The following is a 27,845-nucleotide window of genomic DNA, read 5'->3' on the forward strand; positions in this document are numbered from 1 at the left end:
AAGAATGTGTGAACAGAGCTAACAAGGTGGCATTCTTACTTAAATACCCAAAGAAGATAGTAAGAATGTAAACCAATCTGTAAGAATAGGGTGTGATATCTATTTTCATCTAGCAAATAATTTCTGATGCAAAAAATAAAACTGATTGCTTTTACATTCTTGATGTACAATTTGAGTTATAACCCAGTTATAAATAATTTATAAATTTATTATTCTTCAGCTATAGTGTTGCAAATCTTGTGTCTGAAAAACAAAAAGATACCACTTACTGATATTAGAAAACATACAAAGATGTGTGAGCAGGACAATCAAATTGCCGGTGTGTGGTAATAGACTAGTTATGACAGTTTCAAAGGGATCAAATTCCTCTATTTCTGCTCTCTAGAAGATAAGCATAGAGTTAAAAACCAATATTCATACTATACATACTGAAACAACTCTATTTTGACTGAAAACATAAGTGAATGGCAGAAAAATCACAGTAAGTTGACATTAGCTCCACCTGGCCGTTGGTTGGAACAACAGCCAAATCAACTAAGGCGTTGAGGCTAGTGTATTATCTAACTGATTATGTTCTTCAGCGCAGTTTGTTTTGCACAACGAAATATCTTGCTATCTCTGATCAAGATTGGCCAACTCATCTTCAACCAAAATACCATTATAAAGGTCTTAAGGAAATATCCCAGATTTCTGCAAAGTAAGTGAAAGTAGAGATACTCATCTCCCTCCCCAACCCCTGCTAGCTTTATATTTTTATGAAACAAAAGTACTCATTGTTTCTAAACAAACTTCATTAAATTTAGTTTTAAAATATACTGCAGGAAAATGATGAAGTAGAATAAATTGAATGCAAGAAAAAATCAGTTTCTGTATTAAACCTAGCTAGACACATCACATCTAGATACTCTTTCCATTTATTATTATTTTTAATTTATTGTCTGGTTTAATTCTTTTAATGTCTTCACTTGTCTATCTTGTACAATCCATTTATTCTCATATTTCATTTCTGAATGATTTTTTCAGAAATTTAATTTATTATTATTAATCTTTATAAATTTTTCTGTATTTTTTACTTAATCTCCTAAATAGTCTGGAAACCCTGCTCTAGGAGACAAAACATGGAACTTTTTTTTTTTTTTAAGCCCTCAGATAAGCAGGGTAGTGGTCTCACACTGGGTAATAAAATTAGCCTCCCATCAAAAGACCGTCACAAAAAATCCATGCCCATGACAGGATTTGAAACCTGCGAACTGTTGGTTGGAAAGCAAATATGCTAACCACTCAGCCAACCAAGATGGCTGACGACATACAACAATGCTTGCTCCGATAAAATATTACTTTCACAGTGTCTCCATTTTTAACTATTAGTCTTGGTGTACTATTTAATAATCAGTTCAGAGAATTTACTTACAGCTTCACCCCCCCCCCAAAAAAGCATATGATAAATACATTTAATCATGTGCATCTTAGTAGTTACCAGATAACTATTAAAGATATACATGAAAGTAATAATCACAAATTGTAGTCTTTGATCTTGATATATTTGCTATGTCACAAAAAAAAACTGTCGTTAAATAAACATGCATTTCCCAAATAATGAAAAAATTCTTGCCACACTGGTCTCAATATGAAAACTAAGATGTTTCTGAAATGTTTCAAAATGAAAACCACACGTACTCCAGCAAAATGCTAGAATGCACATGTTATGAAAAAAATCACAAGTTCATAAATATAATAAATGAGAAGTTTATTAATGCTTGAACATTACATTCAACTGGTCTCTAAATCACTGTTCCTTCATTTCCTTCAACCTTTTTACTGCACTTCTTGCTGTAGCTGCAGCAGTTGTACTAGAGAAAAAGAAAAATATATTATTTTTAGCCTATTTTCTTAACCATATTTAACACATTAATTTGAGATTTCAACAGAAATGACTAGAATTATTTTTCTTCTAGTAAATTTTAGATTTTTATATAACTTACATAAATTGTCCTGAAAAATAATATCAAATCCCTTATGAGTACATATACCTGATATGTACCCTTATGAGAGGTACAGGATACTCCGATAGTAATATATTATTATTATTAACCTGCTGTCAACATTTCATTAATGTTGATAGCAGGTTAATAATGTGAACACAAATTAATTAGCTATTTGTAAGCACTCCAGGTACTGTCTGATCATGTCTTCTAAAGCAATTCCAAAGCACCTATGTTTTCAATGTTCCTACATAAATCACCTAGATCTTGGTTTTCCCCGAGTCTTTTTCCTATCAGTTTATTAATGCTTGAACATTACATTCAACTGGTCTCTAAATCACTGTTCCTTCATTTCCTTCAACCTTCATTTCTTTCAACATTTCCATCACCCAACTTATTTGCTAATCTCTTCTCCCTCTCTCTTTCTTCCATTCTGTTTAAGTGACTATACCACCTTAGTGTTCGTGAAAGCCTTCAAGGAAGCTCAAGAAGCAGACACCCAAAATATCAACTCTGGTGCACTTTAAGCTTGATGCACTATGCATCCAAGAACGCAGGTGGAGAACAGATTTTGAATAGAATGAAGTCGCATCAAATCGCAAAAAAACATTCATCTATACATCAGCAGACAAATCTGGTAATGGAGGAATTGGAATTCTATTCAACAAAAGGTTTACATTAACATCTCTAAAGCCTCTAAGAGAATAATGGCCATAACTTGAAACTCAAACATGTACCTATGCACTTCAGACGAAAACTCCAAGGATGCTTTCTACAACTCAAACTTTCTCTCCACTGTTTTACCACATAACTCCACATCATAGGTGGATATTTTAATGCACAAATAGGAATGGGTAGGTAATTCCTTATGCACTGAAGAAAGGATCTAGAGAGCTAGGAATAAAAGCTGAAAGTGGCAAGATACCTAAAGAGAAAAATTAAGAACTCTTAGAGTGGAAGAACCACTTTACATATGTAACACCTCTTCTATTCAAAAATCAAACAGGTTTACTGAAAACCAGAAGCAAGTTGGCCACACCCACTATCTTAGAAGGTTGCTAGAAAGGGCAAAATATAAAAACCTCTTAATCTTCAGATTTCTCAAACCCTCCAATTCAACCAATAAACAAAGGATGTTCAAAATTCTCAGTTATAGCATATCATTGAAAATAATCAAAGCAAGAGCAGAACTGTACCAGAATTATTATGCAACAACAATCATTAATGAAAAGATGACAGTTCTTATCTCCACTGGAGTTCTTTGGCACTATCTTTTTTATTTTTACCCTTAATTACATATTCAGACACAGGAAATGGATATGCTCTCAAAGATTCAGTTGAACAAACCCACATAAGCAGTCTACTTTGCAGATGTACTGATTAATATTCAGACTGTCAGAAACCACTTAGAAAATTTATGTAAAAATGTAGCACTGATTAGTTTGGCAGTTAATAGCAGTATAATCAAGGTCCTGCAGAATAGAAGGAAATATTAGGCTAAATGACCATATTGTCAATTATGTAAATGATTTAAATAAAGAAAAGAAGGTACAAAGCTCTTCACTTCCACAAATGAGTCTCAGAACAGTGAAGATTTCTGCAGGATGGAAAGAATGTATGATAATTCCATTGCACAAGGGTAGTGCAAAGACTGCTGATGTATCCAACAATTGACCAATTAGTATCTCAGGAGTGATGAAGATTTTTGAAAAAATTGGTTAGGGCTTGCATTCAGAAACGGGTTGACAGTGAATCTACTTTGCAATGAGCAACATGGGTTTACTAATGGAAGGGCATGTTTTAGCAACTTGCTCACATTCTATAACAATGTCACAATTGAACTAGACAATGGGAATGGATACACCATGATACTTTTGGATTCTGCTAAGGCTTTTGACAGAATAGAGCATGGTAGTTGAATAAATTGGAATATGGGTTTGGGTTATAAAATATTAGCATGGATAAGAGGATAGATGACTGACAGATATTAAAAAGTGGTATAAGAGGGATGTGAGCCTGCAAAGGTAACTAGTGATGTACTACAAGGATCAATGTTTGGTCCACTGTTATTCAATCTGTACATTAATGATATTTGGAAGGATTCGACAAGTGACATACAGCTATTTGTTAATGATGTAAATATAGGCAAAGTAATCAGGAATGCAGTACTTGCAGAATGATTTGAATAGGCTGGAATTGTGGGCATGGGAAAATGGATGGCAGTTCAGTGTAAAGACATTCACTTCAGCGTGATTAGATATCCAATGTCATATTATATTGGTGGGATTATGCTAAAAGAAGCTGATGAGGCTAGGGATCTTGGAGTGTTAGTAGATAGGAAGTTGAAGTTTGGGGGCCATGCAGCGAAGATTGCAAATACAGCTCGACGCTGAAATGAACAAACGTTCACATGTAAAGATAAGGATATTTGCTTCTTTATAAGGCCTTGATAAGACCTCACTTGGACTATTGTGTGCAGGTCTTATGAGCGAAATTTCATATTCAGATTGCCTTTCTTTAAAAAAAAAATGCCATGATATGAAAATTATTCCAATGTTTTCTAGATTTAAGATCGTTATATTCACCATGAGCTCATCAGATTTATACACACTCCAACCATGCCTTAGTGAATTAACAAAGTCTCAATCATATTGTTCCTCTTTGCTAATGTCTGCAGTCTAAAAATTCTCAATCTGCCTTCATAATCAATATTCCACATTCCTGATATCATTTTTAACACTCCTTTGCACTCTCTCCTGGTTTCCTTTATGATTCTGATATATTGGAGGGAGTGATATCAGGAATGTGGAATGTGAGAATGATACAGCTAGTTTCAGCTTTTTACAGCCTTCATCAGGTATCCACTAGAGGTAGAAAATAATAATAAAAATTGTAGTTTCTAAAAAAAAAAAAAAATTACAGGTAAAAAAGCAATACATAATTGACATATAAAAAACGTATTTTTAAAGTTGTTCTATCCAACATGCCATTGTTTACTGCGTGCGTGCTTGTAGGCTCTCGTGAAAGCCAGCATTGAACAACTGCAGTATGTCTCTCAGGGATGTTGTAACTCAAATTGTTGTTTAACTGTTCAGGATTAAGGAGGATTACCCTGGATTCCACAATTTTCTTTTCAAACTCATCACTGCAGCGAAAAATGTTTTCGGATCTATCATAGCAAACTGAGTGACTTTGGAGATCATTATGAGGATTATTTGAGAAAAGAACATGACTAGATAATGCAGTTGCATGTGAGAGCCTACGAGCACGCACGCAATAAACAATGGCACGTTATTAAAAAATACGTTTTTTATATGTCAATTATGTATTGCTTTTTTTACCTGTGATTCTCAGTTTTTTAGAAACTTCAAATTTTATTATTTTCTACCTTTAGTGGATACCTGATGAAGGCTGTAAAAAGCTGAAACTAGTTGTATCGTTCTCATTAAAACTTAATATTTTATCTCTGTTTAAAGTAATTAAATCTCTATTTTTAAAATGTATCATAACAACCGAGTTGAAGCTCATAATTACACACACACACACATATATATATATCATCATCATCATCATCAAATTCCTGCCATGTACCCTCAAGGGGTGTACAGGATATGACAGTACTACATGAAAAAATTACATCATTACTAACTTCCTATCTACAATTTTCCTCCAAATCAGTCTGTTACTTGTCAAGACTCCAACATTATCAGATCTTATATTTCTATCGTCTAAGGCACTTTGTACCATATCAATCCACCTATATCTTGGTCTTCCTCTGGGTCGTTTTGCTGCCAACCTGGCAGAGAACACTTGTTTTGCTAATCTTTCCTCTCCCATTCTATTTAAGTGACCATACCATCTGAGATTAGCTCTGCTAACGCATTCCTGGATGCTGACAATGTCAAGTCCTTTCCTAATATCCTCATTTTTAATATGATATTGCCATTGATGCCATCTGTTCACGCCTCTAATCTTTCTCAGGAGTCTCATATCTGCAGTCTCTAGTCTTTGGTCAAGTGTTTTACTTCTAACCCAGCTCTCAGATCCATAAGTTAAAATTGGTTTGAACACAGTCTTGTATACAGCTAATTTAGTGTTCCGACTAATTTCTTTCTTATTCCATATGAATTTATTCAATTGACTTCCCACGATACCAGCTTTGCTGATTCTGTTGTCTATTTCTATATTTAGTTTACCATCTTCAGTAAAAATTGTGCCTAAGTAGCTGAAATGTTTTACTTGTTCAACAGGTTCTCCATTCACAACACAGTTGACACTTTCAATGATTCTGCCTATTTTCATTGTCTTTGTCTTTTTATTGCTGACCTTCATACCATATCTATTACAACAGCTATTCAATTTAGTCAGAGAATCTTGCAGACTTGTAGCGGATTTATTTAGAAGTATAACATCATCCGCATAAAGCAAAGAGCTGACATTAACATCTCCAATTTTGATACCAGGTTTAATACCACATTCCTTCATAATGTGATCCATATAGATAATGAATAACAGAGGGGATAATGTACATCCTTGTCTCACACCAGATTTAACATTAAACCATCTTCCTGTACTTCCTTCAATTCTAACTGCTGACTCACAACTCAAATAAAGACTAAGTATTGCTTGATATAATGCCCCATTGACACCATATAACTGCAGCATATTGAATAGCTTCTCTCTTGGCACCTTGTCATATGCCTTTTCCAAATCGACAAAACTTAAATACAGATCTTTGTTATATTCCCATGCTTTCTCGACTATTTGTCGTAAAGTGAAGATCTGATCCTGACAGCCTCTATTTGGCCTGAATCCAGCTCGTTCTTCACCAAGCTTTTCTTCCACAATTCTTCTCAACCGTTTCTCAAGTAAACTTGCATAGATCTTGCCAGGAACACTCAGTAGGGAAATACCTCTGTAATTCTCACATTCAGTTTTATTTCCCTTTTTATATATGGGTACTATGAGAGCTCTACTCCAATCATCGGGAATTCGTCCCTCTGTCCAGGCTTTCTGAACTATGCAGTGCAGCCACTGTAAGACTCTTATACCACCATACTTCAGCATTTCTGGTCGAATATCATCTACTCCTGCTGCCTTTCCACATTTCAAGCCTTTGATGGCTTTTTCTACTTCAAGTATGGATATGTATTCCTGACTGCATGCCTGGTCAGTGTTTTTTATCACTGTGCTGTCATCACTGCTTGTTTCATTTACCAGTTTTTCAAAGTAATTACTCCATACTTCAAGGATATCTTTTTCTCCTGTTTTCATTTCACCTTTATCATCTCTAATTCCTTTTACAGCACTCTTTCCTCCATTCCTAAGCTTCTTCAACAACCTCCCAAATATTTTGCCACCTTCTTGATATTTATTTTCTATATTCTTGCCAAAGTCCTCCCATGACTTTTGTTTAGCTAGTTTTACACACTGTTTAGCTTTCTTACATTTGTCCCTGTATTCTGTAAGAGTAAAAGCTGACTTATTTGCCAGGAACTTTTGATATGCTTTCTTCTTTTCCTTCACTGCTTCTTTAACTTCCTGTGTCCACCAGGGAGTTCTGATTTTTTTATCCTTGCACACAACCTCACCACATGCCTCTCTGGCAGAATCAATCAATGTTTCCTTCAGAGTTTGCCACTGAATCTCCAAGGTTTGATTCCTGTTCTCAAACTCTTTCATTTTCTTTTCAATAATATTTCTGTATTTTAGTCTACAGTTCACATCTGAGAGCTGCTCAACTTTTATTCGCTTTAAAACTTTCTTACATGTTATTCTTTTCAATATGAAATTCAATTTTATCCTGCTCAAGACTAAATAGTGATCACTTCCAATTTCAAATCCTCTGTACACTCTGGTGTCCTGCACCAGGGAGAAAACATCACTATCAACAACAACATAGTCAATGAGACTTTTCTTATTCCTAGCCTCTTCTCTCCATGTGAATTTCTGCACATTTTTATGTTGGAACATGGTGTTAGTAATAACCAGTCCATGTCCTGAGCAGAAATCCAACAGATATTTGCCATTATTATTAGCTTTGCTCTTTTCTCCAAATTTTCCCAAAATATTTTTGTATGTCTCACAATCATTTCCTACTCTACTATTTAGATCCCCAACAAGGACCAACTTTTCCTTTTTCATTGTGTCAGTTGCTTTTTCTAAAGCGTCAAAAAATTCCTGCACTTCTACCTTAGTAGAACCTTCTGTGGGACCATAGGCACAAATAAGTCTCATTGTCCAGTTCCCCATTCTCATATTTGCCCACATTACTCTACTTGAGACTGACTTCCATTCAAGAAGATTAGCCTCGTATTTTGTGTTGAATACTATGGCTACTCCTTTTCCTTGATTGTCATTGCCTGAATATAACATTTTGTATTTATTGCTCAGAAAGATCTCACCAGTTTTGGTCTTTTTTGTTTCAGTCACCCCTATTATGTCGATCTGGTACTTATCTAATTCCTCAGCTAGCTCCATTTCTTTGCCGTTCAGGCTTCTTACGTTGATAGTACCGATCTTTAACTCTGGTGATGTTAAGTTGGGGTTTGTTTTCAGATTTCTTCCAGTAGCTGACTTTTCGCTGTTCGCCCTAGTTCCCTGGCGAAAACAACGGGGGCCTTGTTTAACCGGGCGACGCCCCAGCCGGCATGAAATTTTGTCATGTTGTACCATCATTTTTTATTTTGGTTTAACCAATAAGAATACAATTTGGTCGGCTAATTCCCAAATTGCCAGCACATCCTTGTTCGTTCAGTATCAAAGTAGATACCCAACAGGGTGCACCACGAGAAGGTGAGGATTGGACATTAGGTCAGAAGCACTGGTCGGTTCTCCGCATTCCTTTAAAGGCTATGTGGAGGTCTCCTCTCAGTTATACAGCTTTGACCCTTTATTATTATAACTCATTTTACTCGGTGGAAAATATTAAAAAGTTTTAATGACTGATACCGAGAGATAAAGAGATGACATGGTTTATTTGAAAAGATACTACTAGTTTACTAGTTTCGTTGAATTGATCAACATCTTCAGGTATCACAATCAAAGAAATATATGAAAAATTACAGACTTAACATTGTATTAACAGAACAAGTACAAAAGACAATATATATATATATATATATATATATATATATATATTTAAACTAATTAACAATATATATAGGGGTGCTCAAGGGTCAAAGCTATATAACTGAGAGGAGGCCTCCATATAGCCTTTAAAGGAATGCAGAGAACCAACCAGGGCTTCTGACCTAATTTCCAATCCTCACCTTCTCGTATTGCACCTCTATTGGGTATCTATCTCATTACTGAACGAACGAGGATGGGCTGGCAATTTGGAATTTAGCAGACCAAATTGTATTCTTATTGGTTAAACCAAAATAAAAAATGATGGTACAACATGACAAAACTTCATGCCGGCTGAGGCGTCGCCCGGTTAAACAAGGCCCCCGTTGTTTTCGCCAGGGAACCAGGGCGAACAGTGAAAAGTCAGCTACTGGAACAAATCTGAAAACACACGACAATCAAGGAAAAGAAGGAGAAGCCATAGTATTCAACACAAAATACGAGGCTAATCTTCTTGAATGGCAGTCTCAAGTAGAGTAATGTGGGTAAATATGAGAATGGGAAACTGGACAATGAGACTTATTTTTGCCTATGGTCCCACAGAAGGTTCGACTAAGGTAGAAGTGGAGGAATTTTGATGCATTAGAAAAAGCAAAAGTTGGTCCTTGTTGGGGATCTAAATAGCAGAGTAGGAAATGATTGTGAGACATACAAAAATATTTTGGGAAAATTTTGAGAAAAGAGCAAAGCTAATAATAATGGCAAATATCTGTTGGATTTCTGCTCAGCACATGGACTGGTTATTACTAACACCATGTTCCAACATAAAAATGTGCACAAATTCACATGGAGAGAAGAGGCTAGGAATAAGAAAAGTCTCATTGATAGTGATGTTTTCTCCCTGGTGCAGAACACCAGTGTACAGAAGATTTGAAATTGGAAGTGATCACTATTTAGTCTTGAGCAGGATAAAATTGAATTTCATATTGAAAAGAATAACATGTAAGAAAGTTTTAAAGCAAATAAAAGTTGAGCAGCTCTCAGATGTGAACTGTAGACTAAAATACACAAAGATCATTGAAGAAAAATACACAAAGATCATTGAAGAAAAAATGAAAGAGTTTGTGAACAGGAACCAAACCTTGAAGAAAACCCTGACTGATTCAGCTCAAGAAGCATGTGGTGAAGTTGTCTGCAAGGATAGAAAAATTAGAACTCCATGGTGGACACAGGAAGTTAAAGAGGCAGTGAAGGAAAAGAAGAAAGCATATCAAAAGTTCTGGCAAATAAGTCAGCTTGTGCTGTTAGAGAATACAGAGACAAATGTAAGAAAGCTAAACACTGTATAAAACTAGCTAAACAAAAAATCATGGGAGGACTTTGGCAGGAACATAGAAAATAAATATCAAGAATGCGGCAAAATATTCTGGAGGTGTGAAGCAGCTTAGGAATGGAGGAAAGAGTGCTGTAAAAGGAGTTGGAGATGATAAAGGTGACATGAAAATGGGAAAAAAAGATATCCTTGAAGTATGGAGTAATTACTTTGAAAAACTGCTAAATGAAACAAGCAGTGATAAAAAACACTGACGAGGCATGCAGTCAGGAGTAGATGATATTCAACCAGAAATGCTGAAGTATGGTGGTATAAAAGTCTTACAGTGGCTGGCTGCACTGCATAGTTCAGAATGCCTGGACGAATTCCCGATGATTGGAGTAGAGCTCTAATAGTACCCATATATAAAAAGAGAAATAAAACTGAATGTGAGAATTACAGAGGTATTTCCCTACTGAGTGTTCCTGGCAAGATTTATGCAAGTATACTTGAAAAACGATTGAGAAGAATTGTGGAAGAAAAGCTTGGTGAAAAACAAGCTAGATTCAGGCCAAATAGAAGCTGTCAATATCAGATCTTCACTTAACGACAAATAGTGGAGAAATCATGGGAATATAACAAAGATCTGTATTTAAGTTTTGTCGATTTGGAAAAGGCATATGACAAGGTGCCAAGAGAGAAGCTATTCAATACGCTACAGTTATATGGTGTTAATGAGGCATTATATCAAGCAATACTTAGTCTTTATTTGAGTTGTAAGTCAGCAGTTAGAATTGAAGGAAGTACAGGAAGATGGTTTAATGTTAAATCTGGTGTCAGACAAGGATGTACATTGTCCTCTGTTATTCATTATCTATGTGGTCACATTATGAAAGAAAGTGGTATTAAACCCGATATCAAAATTGGAGATGTTAATGTCAGCTCTTTGCTTTATGCAGACGATGTTATACTTCTAAATAAATCCGCTACAAGTCTGCAAGATTCACTGACTAAATTGAATAACTGTTGTAATAGATATGGTATGAAGGTCAGCAATAAAAAGACAAAGACAATGAAAATAGGCAGAATCACTGAAAATGTCAACTGTGTTGTGAATGGAGAACCTGTGGAACAAGTAAAACATTTCAGCAACTTAGGTATGATTTTTAGTGAAGATGGTAAATTAAATATAGAAATAGACAACAGAATCAGCAAAGCTGGTATGGTAGGAAGTCAATTGAATAAATTCATATGAAATAAGAGAGAAATTAGTCAGAACACTAAATTAGCAGTATACAAGACAGTGTTCAAACCAGTTTTAACTTATGGATCTGAGAGATGGGTCAGAAGTAAAACACTTGACCAAAGACTAGAGACCGCAGATATGAGAGTCCCGAGAAAGATTAGAGGCGTGAAAAGATGGCATCAATGGCAATATCATATTAAAAATGAGCATATTAGGAAAGAACTTGACATTATCAGCATCCAATAGCAGAACTAATCTCAGGTGGTATGGTCACTTAAACAGAATGGGCGAAGAAAGATTAGCAAAACAAGTGTTCTCTGCCAGGTTGGCAGCAAAACGACCCAGAGGAAGACCAAGATATAGGTGGATTGATACGGTACAAAGTGCCATAGACGATATATAAGATCTGATAATGTCGGAGTCTTGACAAGTAACAGACTGATTTGGAGGAAAATTGTAGATAGGAGAAGTTAGTAATGATGTAAATTTTTCATGTAGTACTATCATATTCTGTACACCCCTTGAGGGTACGTGGCAGGAATTTGATGATGAATAATATATATATAAGTCTGATACACCAATCTCCAATGACATTGTTAATCTGCTAAGAGGCAAAAGTGTTATGAACATAAGTTGAAATCAGAAATTCTAGAAATCGTGAATAAATTAATGATGCCTGGAGAGAGAAAATTTAGTTTCCTCATTTCTAATTTCTGTTTCCATAAGACAATATTTGAAGATTTTTTTTTTAAATATTTAGATCTAGAGAAATCCAATTAAAGAAAAAGGCAAACTGCATAATCATCACATTAATTTACCAAAATAGTGATATATACCTAAATACATATGCTCCACCAGCAACAGTTTTCTGACAAGCTCTACATTTCCAGATTCCAACACAATGCCTTTTCATAGAATCCTGTAAAAATGAAAACCATCATATAAACAGCAGTAGTTGAATGCAGTGAAAAAAAAAAAAAAAAAAAAAAAAAAAAAAAAAAAAAAAAAAAAAAAAAAAAACTGGCAATAGTAACATTAGATGAATACAAATGTTTCTAAACATAACAAGTTCAATAAAATAAACATAACCCAACAAGTTTTGTAAGTGGTCAAACTTATATCAGAAGTACTAAAAATTATATACATCAGCTAAAAAAAAAAAAAAAAAAAAAAAAAAATCAGCTGACACCTTTTTGTTCCCACACATATATATATAAAACTAGAAAAAATTAATTACACACGACTTATTTTTCACGGTATTAACAACACCACACACACTTTTATCACAAAGATGTTTTATTAACGCTTATATTTCGCTGATTTTCAACTCAGCATCATCAGAGCACAACACACTTGTAAACGCGACAGTGAGTGAGTGAAACAATTGTAAAAGACAAAAGATCTAAAGTCCTATCCTATTCCTAGTCATATTTTTTTTTTTTCGTTAGAAGGTGCCAAAAAAATAGGACTTTAGATCTTTTGTCTTTCTGACTGTGACCTGTGTTGCATCAACACAGGTCACAGCCATACAGATAATAACTGGTTGATTAGTAGTACAATCACAAACATCCATGTCCTTGGCAGGATTCAAACCCACAGCTTCTTGGCTAGAGAGCAAAGACATGAACCACTCGCCCAACAAGGCTGACACGCACTAGAACAATACTAGTTGTTGATTTCACGTTCTGTGACATGAAATGTGGTACATCTCAGTTCAGAATTAGATTTTTGATGAAAACAGATCATACTTGGTGTGGGATTAAGTCTTGATTTTCATTACATTCTTCTGGAGCATTTCTGAAGCTTTTTTAAATTTTGTTGCAAAACAATATTGATACATCGCATTTCAGGGTGCTTAAGTCAAAGCTATATAACTGAGAGGAGACCTCCACAATGCCTTTAAAGGAATAATGCGGAGAACTGACCAGGACTTCTGACCTAATGTCCTCATCTTCTCATGGTACACCCCTTTTAGGTATCTACTGGATACTGAACGAATGAGGATGGGCTGGCAATTTGACATTTAGCTGACCAAACTGTATTCTTATTGGCTTAAACCACAAGTAAAATGATAGTACAATGATATAATTTCATGCTGGCTGGGTGTCACCCGATTAAACAAGGTCCCCGCCGTTTTCGCCAGGGAACCAGGACAATCAGCAAAAAGTCAGTTACTGGAACAAATCATGAAACACACCCAAACTCAACACTACCAGAGTTCAAGATCGGTACTATTAACATAAGAAGTCTGAATAGCAAAGAAATGGAACTAGCAGAAGAATTGGATAAGTACCAGATCAACATAATAGGGGGTCACAAACAAATAAGACAAAAACTGGTGAGATCTTCCTAAGCAAGAAATACAAAATGTTATATTCAGACAATAACAATCATGGAAAAGGAGTAGTAGTTATAGTATTCAACACTAAATACAAGGCTAACTTTTTGAATAGCAGACAATATCAAGTAGAATGATTTGGGCAATTATCAGAATGGGGAACTGGAAAATGAGACTTCTTTGTGCTTATGGTCTCACAGAAGGTTCTACTAAAGGTAGAAGCGAAAGAATTTTTTTGAGGCTTTAGAAAAAGCAACTGACACAATGAAAAAGGAAAAGTTGGTCTATGTTTGGGAATCTAAATAGCAGAGTAGGAAATGACTGTCAGACACATCTTCCTATCAACAATTTTCCTCCAAATCAATCTATTATCTGTTAAGACTCCAACATTGTCAGATCTTATATTTCTATCTTCTAAGGCACTTTTTTACTGTATCAATCCACCTATATCTTGGTCTGCCTCTGAGTCTTTTTCCTGCCAACCTAGCAGATAACACTTGTTTTGCTAATCTTTCCTCTCCCATTCTGTTTAACTGACCATACCACCTGAGATTAGTTCTGCTAACAATGTCAAGTTCTTTCCTAATATTCTTGTTTTTAATATGATATTGCCATTGATGCCATCTGTTTATGCCCCTAATTTTTCTCAGGAGTCTCATATCTGCAGTCTCTAGTCTTTGGTCAAGTGTTTTACTTCTAACCCAGCTCTTAGATCCATAAGTTAACATTGGTTCGAACACTGTCTTGCATACAGCCAATTTAGTTTTGACTAATTTCTCTCTTATTCCATATAAATGTATTCAGTTGACTTATTACCATACCAACTTTGTTGATTCTGTTGTCTATTTCCATATTTAATTTACATCTTCACTAAAAATCATGCCTAAGTAGCTGAAATGTTTTATTTGTTCTATAGGTTCTCCATCGACAATAGTTGATATTTTCAATGCTTATATTTTCATCATCTTTGTCTTGTTATTGCTGATCTTCATACCATTGTTATATCCTCTATTTCCATATTTTGTCCCTTTTTGCCTTTAAGGTTAGTCTATACTTAACTCGTTGTTCTCTTAAATCTTTCCCCCTTTTAACAAACAAAATCTTTGGCCGCTCTTAAGTTTAATCATGTGTAGGATACTTTATGATTAGGGCTTTGTCCCAGATTGAGACGCAGCCATTAAACATATCTTCTGAGACAGTCCACCTGATAAGCATTGACAAATTTATTTTTTTACTGCGCCAGCCAATACCGAGGATAGATGAGACTCTTATCCAGGATGGCTCTCTCAGTGATACACAGTAACTATCATCATCATACGTATCAAGGATTTAGCCTAGTATGGCCTTAGAAGTCATCGTTGAATCGTTTAAGAGGACGTCCTGGTTTTCTTTTTCCAAATGGCTTGTACTTGAAGGCTTGTTTTGGTAATCTTTCTGTTTTCATTCTTTGAACGTGTTCCATCCATCTATGTTTATATTTTTTAATTTTTTCAATTACTGGTTCTTGGTTTAATTCTTTCATAATATCTTCGTTTCTTTTGTGATCAAATAGGGTATACTTTGCAGTTTTTCTCATAAACTTCATTTCTGCTGTTGTTAATCTTTGTTTGTCTTTTTGTTTTATTATCCAGATTTCGCTTCCATACATTAAGACCGGTAGGGATAATGTATTGTATACTTTTAGCCTGGTTTGTTTTTGAACTAGGTTTGGTTTAAATATAGAGTTAATTACTCCTGTTATTTTTAAATATTTTGCAATTTTTATGTTTATATCTTTTTCATTTTCATAAGTGATCATACATCCTAGGTAGTTAAATGAATTCACCTGTTCTAAGATCTTGTTATCTAATACTATTTTAGTTCTTGCTGGATCTTGTCCTTTAAAGGCCATAGTTTTTGATTTTTCCATTGATATTATCATACCATAATCTTTGGATATCTCATTTAGATTTAAAGTAGCTTTTTGTAAGTTATCTTCAGAATTTGTAATTATTATTTGGTCGTCTGCGAAGAGGAGAGTGTTTAAGTTAACTGTGGGTGAAAGTTTAATTCCTTGATGTAAATTTTTACTCCATTTTATTATTATTTCATTTAAGTAGACATTAAAAAGAGTTGCTGAGAGGGAACATCCCTGTCGGACCCCTTCGTTTATCTCTCTTGTATATGATAGCTCATGATTTAATCTTATTTGTATTTGATTATTTTCATATATACTTGTGACAGCTTTTAGGATATTATTTGGTATTTGTCTTTCTTTTAATATGTTAAATAATATGTTTCTTGTATATGTAACTAAACTATGGTAAATTTCTAACTTCTGTTCACTATATTCTTGCATGCAGTCGTGGTCCACTTTGTTAAATTATACACGTGGGTTCTTCCCACTAAGTTCGATAACATTTTTATTAGTGGCTTTTTGAATTCATATACTAAACCAGATCAGGCAGGTACTAAGAAACATATTTATTCATTAAAGAAATGATACACGAAAGTTTTATTTCTAGATAATCTGAATCAAATTTTAGTAAGATTTCTGGTTCATTATTACTAATGAAATACATGAACATATTTTGCTTGGACCACCTCTATATAACATTATCCCATCACAAGTTATCACACATTCTACACTCACGTGGTCATCAATTATCTCTCTTAACACAACACAATTAATTCATACAAATTAAATAGAGCCCTTCTAGGCAGACAGTTCCTAATCCTTTCTTTTAGGGTTACACGGTGATCAGCATTCATTTTAAAAATTTTATGGAATTTACAACCGTGTTAAAAAAACTTTTTTTTATTATCCCGACGTTTTGATCTTCACATCAAGATCATCATCTGGAGCGTACATAAGTATACAGAACAAGCTGAGTTACATCATTAACTGTAAGCTAGAGAAACAATGATTTGATCACATGTTATTCTACTGGCGTGACCTCTGGTGGAAAAAAAAAATAAATAAATAAAAAATTAAATTAAATTAAATAAAAAATAAATTTTTACATCAAGCTAAATTCTATCTTTACAATGACAGGAATAAACATTCTTTTAGATGGTTTTCTTTCAGAAACAGAAAAAAATAGGACACCAATCTTACCAGGAACACTCAGTAGAGAAATACCTCTGTAATTTTCATATTCAGTTTTATTTCCCTTTTCATATATGGGTACCATGAGAGCTCTAATCCAATCATCGGGAATTTGTCCCTCTGTCCAGGCCTTCTGAACTATGTAGTGCAGCATTGAAAGATTTTTATACCTCCATACTTGAGTATTTTTGGTCGAATGTCATCTACTCCAGCAGCCTTTCAACATTTCAGGCTTTTTCTATTTCAAGTATGGACGAGTATTTCTGATCGGATGCCTGGTCAGTGTTTTTTTTACTGCTGTGCTGTCACTGATTGTTTCATTTAGCAATTTTTCGAAATAATTACTCCATACTTCAAGGATCTTTTTCTCCAGTTTTCATGTCACCTTTATCATCTCTAATTTATTTTCCAGCACTCTTTCCTCTATTTTTGAGCTTCTTCAACAATCTCCAGAATATCTTGCCACCTTCTTGATATTTATTTTCTATGTTCTTTTCAAAGCTTTCCCATGACAATATATAATGATGGTACAACATGGAGGAGGCAAAGAACAAGAAGTCTCATTGACTGTGTTATTGTTGATAGTGATGTTTTCTCACTGGTGCAGGACACTAGAGTGCACACAGCCAAGTAAATATCATATGAGAGAATTGGTGATCTAGGTAATATCAAAAGGTAAGAGAGGGTGCAATAAGATTAAAATTTTTGAAAGAATGTAGGATTGTGTTTTAGTAACAATGAAGGTGGTAACATTATCATTATTCTACTGACAAGTGATCTGTTTAAGTTGTTCATGAAAGAGAAGATTGCAAATAGTCAAAGTAAGTACTGGTATGAGCAATATTCTCTTGGCAAGACTGAAATGTGACACTCATGATGAATGAAAAAACACTAGATAATTTATCATCTTCTCTTAAAGTAAAGATGTAGTCTAACTCATTAAAATGATGAGTTAGACTACATTTATTTAGCAGATTTCAGAGAAGAGAATAAAATTCCTGGATTTTGCTTAGTTTCTGGTACAGGGCCAGTTCAATCCATAATTAAAATTATTAAAAGGTGGACACGTGTACTCTTCAGAGATGCCCTTTAAGCAGTAATGGCAAAGCATATCATCAATATATGCATGTTTTATCAAATAGATGCACTGTGCATCTATTTGGTAAAATCTTCCTTAAGAAGACCAATCTGGCCAAATGAAGTTTCAGCTCCATTTTTCACTGCAAAATACACTAATGATGATCTGTAATATTATTCACATTTGGAATTTTCCAGTTACATCAGAACTTAGTGGAAACTGAATAATTACTTTTGAACAGAACACAAAATTAAACCTAAACAGGCTTAAATTTTGGATACTTTTTTAACCACTAAATTTAATTAGCATTATTATTATATTCTTAAACTGAAAATAAAATTAAAACAAAAGGATAACTCAATATTAATCTTAAGTTGCTGCACATCAAGATGATTATTCCCTTAAGGAGTGGCTTATGGATCAGATATTTAACTGGCAGACTTGAGCATAGCTACACAAAATAAAAACAGAAATGATTGGTGCTTTTATCTCAAACGTTTTCCCATGTGTTCCCACATATTATGTATCCACTTGAATACTGAAGAATAAGAACAGCTTATTTAGGACTTGGGTAGAGCATAGTCCAGTTATATAAGATCCTTGTTTTTGTTTTTTTAAATTAAAAAAGAAGAAAGAAAGAAATGAAGATAGGTACCATCAAAATAAGAAACATCAATGCTAAAATGTAGAGCCAGCACAGGGATTACAAAAATATCACGCTGACTTAACTGCGAGTTGCTGAGACAAGACAAGACAAAAATATACATCTTTTACAATAAGTATGATGGATGATTTTTTCAGGCCCTAAGGAATAGGGTAAAGGTAGGAGTAATTAATAATATTCAACACTAAACATGAACTTCATGAATGAGAGCAAATTTCAAAGTGAGAAATTAGACAATTACTTCTGCTTATGGTGCCAAAGAAGAGTTTAACAAAATAGTAGTAGAATTTGAGTCAGCATTAGAGAGGGTAGATGATAATGGTTCTTGTTTGAAATCTAAACAGTAAAGAAATAAATCCCAGATAATGAGTAAATGTTTTGGAAAATCCCCACCCAACAGGCTAGCATCTGCTCGAGACTTTACTACTAGCTATTTTTCTAGTCATTATTAACCTCATGTTTCAACATAAAAATGTGCCAAGTTCACATGAAGTAAACATAAAATAAGAATCCTGTTATCAATTATATTACTGTTAATTCTTCAGATTGATACAAACATACAGGAGATATGAAATGACCACTGCTTGATTCTATCTCTCATCCTGAGATTTTTATTTAATAAGGTCAAAGCACCTTATGGTAACTTGTTTTGGTAAAATATTTATAAGCTCTGTATTACTTAACCTTGGTATTTCTAAGCCTGGCCCCCACCGATGAGACCCCAATAAAGGTCGAAACCGGTCTGGGTAGTGGCCCCTTGCCTTTAATATATAGCATCATACATCTCCTCAAGGAGATGTGCTTTGCATTAAGGGTAAATACCAAGAATAGTGATCAGAGCTTATTCCACCTTTACCACAAGTTGCCTAAGACTTGCACTACATGTGGGGTCACCCAGACTTGCACTACTTGCAGGTGCAAACTTGACTTTGTCTGTTTGCTCACTTGGGAAATGGATTAAAACCAGGTTTAAAATAGCTTGGTATACTACTTATTTAACACTGCTTGATGTTGAGCAAAATATTAGAATTCCATGGAAATTTAAAGCAGTCCATTAAAAGAAATCATAAGTTGGAACTAGAAATCAAAATTATGTTTTTAAAGACTAGAGACAAAAACATAAAAAAGCTATGAAAAGAATATAGAATATGACAAAGGCAGTAAAATGATTTATAAGCTATAAGAAATCTTAGATAGAGAAAAGAGTACCATAAAAAGAATGAAAAATCATAAACATAACTTGGAAAACTTATTAGATGAGGTAATAAATGAAAAAGATTGAATAAAATATCAGAGGAGGAATGCAATCAGGTGTAGATCAAATAAATGAGTAGAGAAAGTTATATGAAAGGCATCAGCAGATATTCAACCTGAAATGCTATAAGCAGCAGAAAAATTTTGTAGCAGCTATAATGAATAATCCAGAAGGCTTTAAGTTAATTCCAGATGAATGGAGAACTTTCACCATCTCAAATTTTATATATTATTTTCCATATGCAGATGATATCTTAAATCTGATGCAGGTCAATAATTAAAACAATTGATAATTGTACTGCTAATTTTCATTACAAATTTGCACTGGATTTGTTTAGGAGCACAGATAAGAAAACTAAAAGACTGAGCCAATGTGTTTGTATACTACATTGTTTTTTTCTTTTGGTCAGTTTGTTATGAAAAATTTATAAGTTTCTGAGAGGAAAAGTCCTGCCACCTACATATGAGACCAGCAATGCAACTTAAGGTGAAAAGTCCTTATATGTATGCCCCTGGAATAGTCTTTCTCCAGTTGGGAAAATGCTGAGTAAAAGTAAATTTAAGTTTACAGCAAATCACTTATCTACAAGTTTTCTCAAAAAACAGTTATCTGAACATATCTGTCCAGCTCATGAGTATACAAATATGCATATGATTCTTTTATATATAAGATATCCATACCTTTCCACAGAATGTACAAGTATATTTTTTATGTTGGGTAATTTCAATTTTCTTCACCATTTTACGGAGAGATGCACCATATCGAGTACCATATTTCCCTACAACTCCAACTTTCTTTGTTCTCTTTGCCTGTTTAGAAAGAAATGTCACATTATTAATTACAAAACTTAAAATAATGCAATGCACATATCCTTAGACATGTGCTATGCTATTCGTTAAGGAAAAGTTCATTATCCAGACCAAGAAGTGTTCAAGTAATGCATGTCATATTTCCATATACAAGTAGCCAAAAAGTGTCACACCTTATCACTAAAATACTCTGGATTAGAGACAAATACTGAAAGTTTTTTTCGCTTGGTTATATTATAAATTAAAGATGCTAAGAAATTATATCCTTGGTTTCATACTTTATCCAAGTGTAAGTAAACAAAATTTGTGGGTGAAGTCACTTCGTGACTGGGCTACTTATATATAGAGATCCATAAGGATATGTGCATTACATTATGAGATACTAAAGTATGTAATCATTAGCCTCTATATACAAATAACCCAGTTGTGAAGCGGCTTCAGGTGCAAACTTTGTTTGCTTACACTTGGATAAAGGATGAAACCTAGAATATAATTTCTTGGCATCTTTAATTTATAGTATAACCAAATGGAAAAACTTCCGACAACTATCTTAATTTTGTCTTGCACACTCACATCTATTCCTGAAACCATCATCTACACTTTTCATCCAGTGTTCCCTGGCCTCCCCTGTTTCGCTGTCCACTCTGTGTTCTTCTCTCTTATTCTCTTCACTTGTGCCACTCACAAAATTGCTTACCTTTCTGCTTCTTCCACACCTGTTGCTTCATCAGGTCTTACATTCACTTCAGTCATTCTCTCTTGCAAAAACAGTTTCTCCAACCGACTTGCACCAAATCCATCTCTTTTATACAGCTCTATCTGTCCCTCAAACTCCCAAAATGAACTCCTTTATCCTCACACAACTGGTAGCATCCCATTCAGAATTTTTGCTCATCTTCTCAACTCATCATTATCAATATCTGGGCAACACGCTGACTACCTTGACTACCACACAGTTATCTTCCACTCTCCCTAACAGCCTCATGACATCCCTCTTTACATTCTTGTTACCAGTCAAATCATTTGTGTCAACTACCACTACTTATAAACTTATACTAAACTCTTGCCAGATTAACAAAGTGATGGATTGACTGCATCAAAGTATTAGAGACAAGCTGAAGCTTAAAGCAAGAAGATCATTAAAGCTACCATTCATAGTAATAGTCTCCAAAATTTTTCATCAAAACAAATGCTCTTATCCCATGTTCACCCATCCTGTTCATTCTACCTCTCAGAAAATAGACCTTGTGTACCTTTTCACTGACACACCTCTTATCAAATCTTTGCATATCGCCACTCTCAAATCATTCAAAACCCATATGAATAAATTCAACATTGTGTAAATAGGTAAGTCTTAACTGAAAGAGTCACACGAACAAATTCAGTTTCAGTGTTGTACAAATGGGCACTGGTCATGAGTGTATCATCACAAGGCAGGGTATTACGGTATATACTTGAAATGAAAATATTTTATTTTAAAAGTAAATTTTCACTAATATATTACTTCTGAAATTTGTTCATGAAGCTCCTCTATTTGAAATTCGGTATAATAGCATACACTGTGTTTAGGGGCTCGCTCCTAAACACTATGAACATGCTATTATATTATTATTGACAGCTCCAAGGACTTGTTGCAGGAGGGCACTCCCCTACACACACGTCTCCCCTAATGCTTAATTCTGCCACTACACACAACTACCATCAATGCCATCCACCTCCAACAGTATTTTTTTGTTTACAAATTGTGTGTTCTGATGGCTGAAATGCCTGTCACCTGTATGAATAAAAAAAAAAAACAAGTTTCTTGGAGGAAAAAAACCTTACCATATGAGTTTGGCTAACTCACCTTCAACTGATAAAGCCCATATAAAGCCTCATGTCATGATGAGAAGTGAACTCAGGCCTTTTCCAATTGAATATTGACTATAACTTTTTTTAGTAGTAATTTTGACATGGGTTTATCTACACACACACACAGTGTTTTTTAAGGTTTAAAATTACAAATAGCTTTCCTCACAGAAGAATGCAGCCATCACCATTGGAAGTAATCAATTACTTCTGAAAAACTCGCTTGAAAAGAATGGCTCAAAAATTTAAAACCTACCATTTCAAAATAGTTTGATAAGCGAAATTCTCTTCCAACTGAATGTTCATATTCAATCACTTCAAAAGAGATCGAGTGACACTGCCTGCATAGATGCCAACTGTTCAATACTAATAATTTTAGGCCTAAAAAGAAGAGTGTGGGTACTTAGAAAAATGCATCATCCACAAAATGTAAAACATTTTTAGACTGATACTTTGAAGAGTAGTCATACTTGAAAATCTGTTTCCTCACATAAAAAACACGTTATTTAATGTGCACGCGCGCTGGGCAATTAGGAAAATAATCTACTCTACTGTAAAAAGGAAAATGACATGCTAGTTTATACAGTGGTCTCATATGGTCTTTTCTCTTCCGTATGATTCCTACTTTTTACTACAAATAGCGACCCCGAATTTCTTTGCTTTAATAAAATTTATGGCGAAATTCTTTAGGAACGCTTCTGACTTGGTAGAGAAATTATAACTATAGACAAGCTTGTAAGCTTCTTTCGAATGTTTCGTCGAAACTCGTGTTTATATTAATCCTCCCATACTGTGCGATTCCGCAATTGGAAGTTAAGCCAACATGATAACTGCCGAAAATCGTAAAATTATTATTCATTTAAAATAAAACCCGAGCGAGAACACAGAAACGTTTGATTCCTACCGCTGATTTCCATTTGTAAATGTAACTAATCCATGTCACATTAAAAGCTAAATCTCATAAAATTAAGAAATTTTATGAAGCCGTTGGAACATATGCGCTAGGCAACAAAAATATCTTATATATTCCAAATGAAATATTGGATGCAGAGAGATTACAAAACCACACTTACCATTTTATATCAAAGAAGAACTACTAACAACAAAATTAAGCAAAAAGAAACCAGACTGCTAAATAAAAATAATAATCATAAAGTATTAGGTTTAACCACCAGGTGATACCAGTGGATCAAAAAATAGCCCTATAGCCCAATTTAACTATTGATAATCAAGTGTTTTTTTTTTTTTTCTCGAGTATATTCTTCTTCTTATTGTTATTATTACTAACATATCACTAGAGTCCGAGGACAATTTGCGGTAGGCGACCACCACACAGTAGTCCACCACACAACATAATTCACCATCTTACGCTATACTATACTCAGTGGTGTGCTGGAGCCCGCTCGGCTTGTTCAAGCCGATAGCTAAATTTTCAAGAATTTTTTGAGCCAGTTGTTAAATCAACAGTGTTTATAAAATGAAGAACGATACACACTTCAGTCTCCAATGGCTAGCGGCATTTGAGCGATACGTATGGTGACACGGAAAATCCATTCAACCGGACGGTTTTCCCGTCCGGCTGCGAGTTATTCGTAGATCCTTCATCCCTACTCGGTAGCCTATGTCGCAATTATATCAGCTAGCAATTTTAAAGGACTATTAATTTGCATACATTTTCACAGCATGGTGTGAGTGAATGGAATAAGCAGCAAATGGAGATTTGTCTTCAGTGGTTGCTTTATAGCAGTGATATATTATCTTATCCAAATAAATTATCCAAATATATGGACATCTTTCAATAGTAGCCATTATGACTATATATATATATATATATATATATATCACAACCATGGAAATCACTTTGAAGGACAAAGAATAGAAAATGTAAAAAGTTTTGAATACCTTGGGAGATGGATAACAGAAAACAATAGATCTGATTAGGAAATTAAGAACAGAATTAAAAAAGCAAAAGCAGCATTTTTTTAAATATACCACACATTAGGAAACAGAAATCTGAACAAACAGTTAAAAGTAAGAGTCCTCAAGACAATGATCTAGAGCGTGAGAACATATGAATGTGAGTCCTGGATGATCAATAAGGAGATGAGTTGCCGATTGAATGCATTTGAGATGTGGTGCTTGAGAAAAATGCATCGTATCAGCTGTATTGAAAGAGTAAACAATGAAGAGGTTCTTAAAAGATTCAAAATGAAAAGAAACTATATGGCTAGTATGCAAAGAAGAAAAATATCGTTTGCAGGGCATTTGATGAGGGGGTTCTTCTGGAGAGTTTCCCAGAATGTTATTGCAGGGGGATGGTGGAGGGAAGGAGATGAAGAGAAACACCCGACTGCAATGGAAAGACAACATCGAAGGTTGGACGGGGAAGAATCTTACAGAAGCAAGAGATAGAGAGGCATGGAAGCGGACCGTTCATCAGCTGCAACCCTCTTAAAGAGGAGGCCACAGGATTAAATTAGATTCCATGGGATTAGAAACAGCAATTGTAACATTGCAGCTCTAAATATGAACTTTCACCCATATTTCGAAAAACTATTGTTTTGATAAGAATTAACTCCCAGGAGTGGAACTAAATACGATCCAGGAATATTAGTTCAGTGCAACGTGAAATTACTTAAACAGACTACAATTGCTACAGATGTAATGCCAACAGTTGTCTGCTGTATGCTCCTACCTGGATGCTATTTAGAATCATTGATAACCTTGGACCAATGGTTTGTGATTGGTAAAGGGTAGATATTAGCTGTGAATAATTTAATCCCGTGAAAACTAAAATGTTATTGTCAAGCAACTTTTCAGGAGAAAATTACTTGGAGCAGTTTGGTTTTTCCTTGTCTTTAAAAATCAGAATTTCCCTTCTGGTGATCATCTGGGCTTAAATGAGCCTGTTTGCAATAGATTATTAAACTGTTTATCCGAACGAACAGGAGAATAGGTGAAGTATTTGAGATGAATTCTTCAATTCATCATTTCATGCTCCACTTCAGTTCGTTACATTCTTTGCTTGTATTTCAATAATTTCTGAGGTAATGAAAAGGTCTTTCATTCTGAATGTTGTTCAATTGTGTTTCAATATCTTTTATCCAATTAGCTTTTTTTTTAATTTTTATGTTCTTATGGAATATCCTAGAGCTACTACCAGAAATTGACTGTTTCTTCTTAGTTAAGATGTTCAACACCGCTTCTGAATTTTCAGTCATTATTTTAGTAAAAACTGATGTTAATTTTCTTGAAATGAATATTTTGATCGAATTGACTTGCTCGGAATTTGTAGCTAATGATCATTATTTTTTAATTTTTTAATGATTTTAATTTTTAATTGAGAGCCTGTGTAGCTCAGTGGATGTGGCGTTTGCACACCACCGCGCTAGGCCGCACGAAGGAAGTCTTGGTTTCGAGTCTAGTCGGCGACTGGAGGAAATTTTTCTAAGCCTTTTTTCGACCGGTTCCCGAGTTAGTCGATCTCTGGCACGGGCAAGCAGGTTTTTCCTCCCGGAAACTCGGGTTTTTCGTCCTGTAAATTCAAGAAAATCGACCGTAGAACCCACATTATTTCAGACATTAAATATATTGTGTTAGGGTTAGAGACCACGAGATGGCGGCACATTTGAGCCGCCTCTCTTCACTGCGTACCGCTTAATTAGTGATAGCCTTGGGCCATCTGTCTCTGATTGGGTACCAGTGGAGATTGAACTGCCCACTCAGTCTCCAAAAGTTAGATAGGGCTAAATGGCCTCGCCTACTCCCGTATATACGGGAATAAAAAGGCGTTAGCTGATTTTTTTTTTTTTTTTTAATTTTTAATTTGTAGACATGTTTCTACAAATAGAAATCATGGAAATGGAAATGATGACTCTCTGGAAACGATGACTGCACCTATATGACCAGGGCGCCAAAATAAAGGTGTTCTCAGTTCGATCTTAGAATCCATATTATTTCAGACAATAAATATATTCAGTTAGGGTTTAGGGCCACGAGTTGGTCGGACTTGTCATCTGTCTCCAATGGATGCTGTTTATAATTATTGATAGTCTTGTTCCATCTTGAAGTGGCAACCAGTGGAGTGTGAACTGCCGTCTCATTCTCCAAAATTAGATAGGTCAAAATTAAATAAAACAAAATCTAACACTGACACTTCAGTGTTAGATTTTGTTTTAAGATGACTGCGCTTTGAATTTTTCTTCCTTGAGTTTACTTGTTACAATTTTTTTAATTGCTCATGTCTGCTTGAAGTCTGATTATTTTTGTTTCCAAACAAAATTATGATATGACATGCCTCTTTGTTTTTAGCGAAACTCTAAGAACTCACACTATTTTCAGACACTAAACATAGTGTTGGAATCAAGGAACACGAGATGGCACTAGTCAGTCCCCTCTCTTCATCGGATGCCATGCATAAATAGTGGTAATCTTGAGCCAGATATCTTTGATTGGGTACTAGTGGAGACTAAACCCTGCCCCCTTCTTCAAAATGTAAATAAAGCTAAAAGTGCCTCGTCAATTCCAATACCTGGCGATCAGTTGTTTCCAGGACTCCATCACAACACTAGAGAAATTGTTCTCGGACTGGAGGATACAAGTAAACCCTCACAAAAACTCAGATATGCTATTCACCAGATGCAAAGCCCTCATCCAAGATGACATTCAACTCCTCGAAAAAAGATACCTTGGCAAACAGAAACCAGATACCTTGTAATACAGCTAGAAATAAAACTCAATTTCAACAGCCACATCAAACTCATAGGTACAAAGACATCTAGAGCCAGAGCCCATCTCTACCCCCTTGATCAACCGCAACAGCAAACTGGACACATGCAACAAGCTGCTACTATATCAGATGGTAATACGACCAGTAACCACATATGCATTCCCAGCATGGAGTCACACATCCAAAACCAACATCCTGATACTACAGTGGATAAAAAAGAAGTGCCTGCTGATGATTCTGGACGCCCCATGGTTCGTCAGAAACACAGATCCATAGAGGAAACTGGAATCCGAGACATCCATTCCCTCCTCCACGATCAAGCATAAACATTCTTCAGCAAGGCACACTTTCATCCCAACCTACTCATCAGACAAACTTTCAGTTACAGTAAACACGACTATCACAAACATAACAGACCCAAGGCAATC

At 34.9% G+C, this 27,845-nt stretch overlaps 1 protein-coding gene across 1 annotated transcript; it reads right to left on the bottom strand.

Moving 5' to 3' along the window:
* Positions 1–1,730: 1,730 nt before the first annotated feature.
* On the bottom strand, positions 1,731–22,966 carry RpL37A (ribosomal protein L37A). The gene is made up of 4 exons (XM_090402896.1): positions 22,945–22,966; positions 20,712–20,840; positions 12,445–12,527; positions 1,731–1,850 (listed from the first exon to the last, which is right to left on the bottom strand). The coding sequence occupies exons 1-4, from the start codon at positions 22,945–22,947 to the stop codon at positions 1,787–1,789; spliced, it is 279 nt and encodes a 92-aa protein (XP_090259022.1). The 5' UTR covers positions 22,948–22,966; the 3' UTR covers positions 1,731–1,786.
* Between the last annotated feature and the right edge of the window lie 4,879 nt (positions 22,967–27,845).

Source organism: Typopeltis vanoorti, chromosome 13, assembly GCF_054136105.1.
Source record: "Typopeltis vanoorti isolate ZY-2024b chromosome 13, IOZ_Tvanoo_1.0, whole genome shotgun sequence".
Lineage (NCBI taxonomy): Eukaryota > Metazoa > Arthropoda > Arachnida > Uropygi > Thelyphonidae > Typopeltis > Typopeltis vanoorti.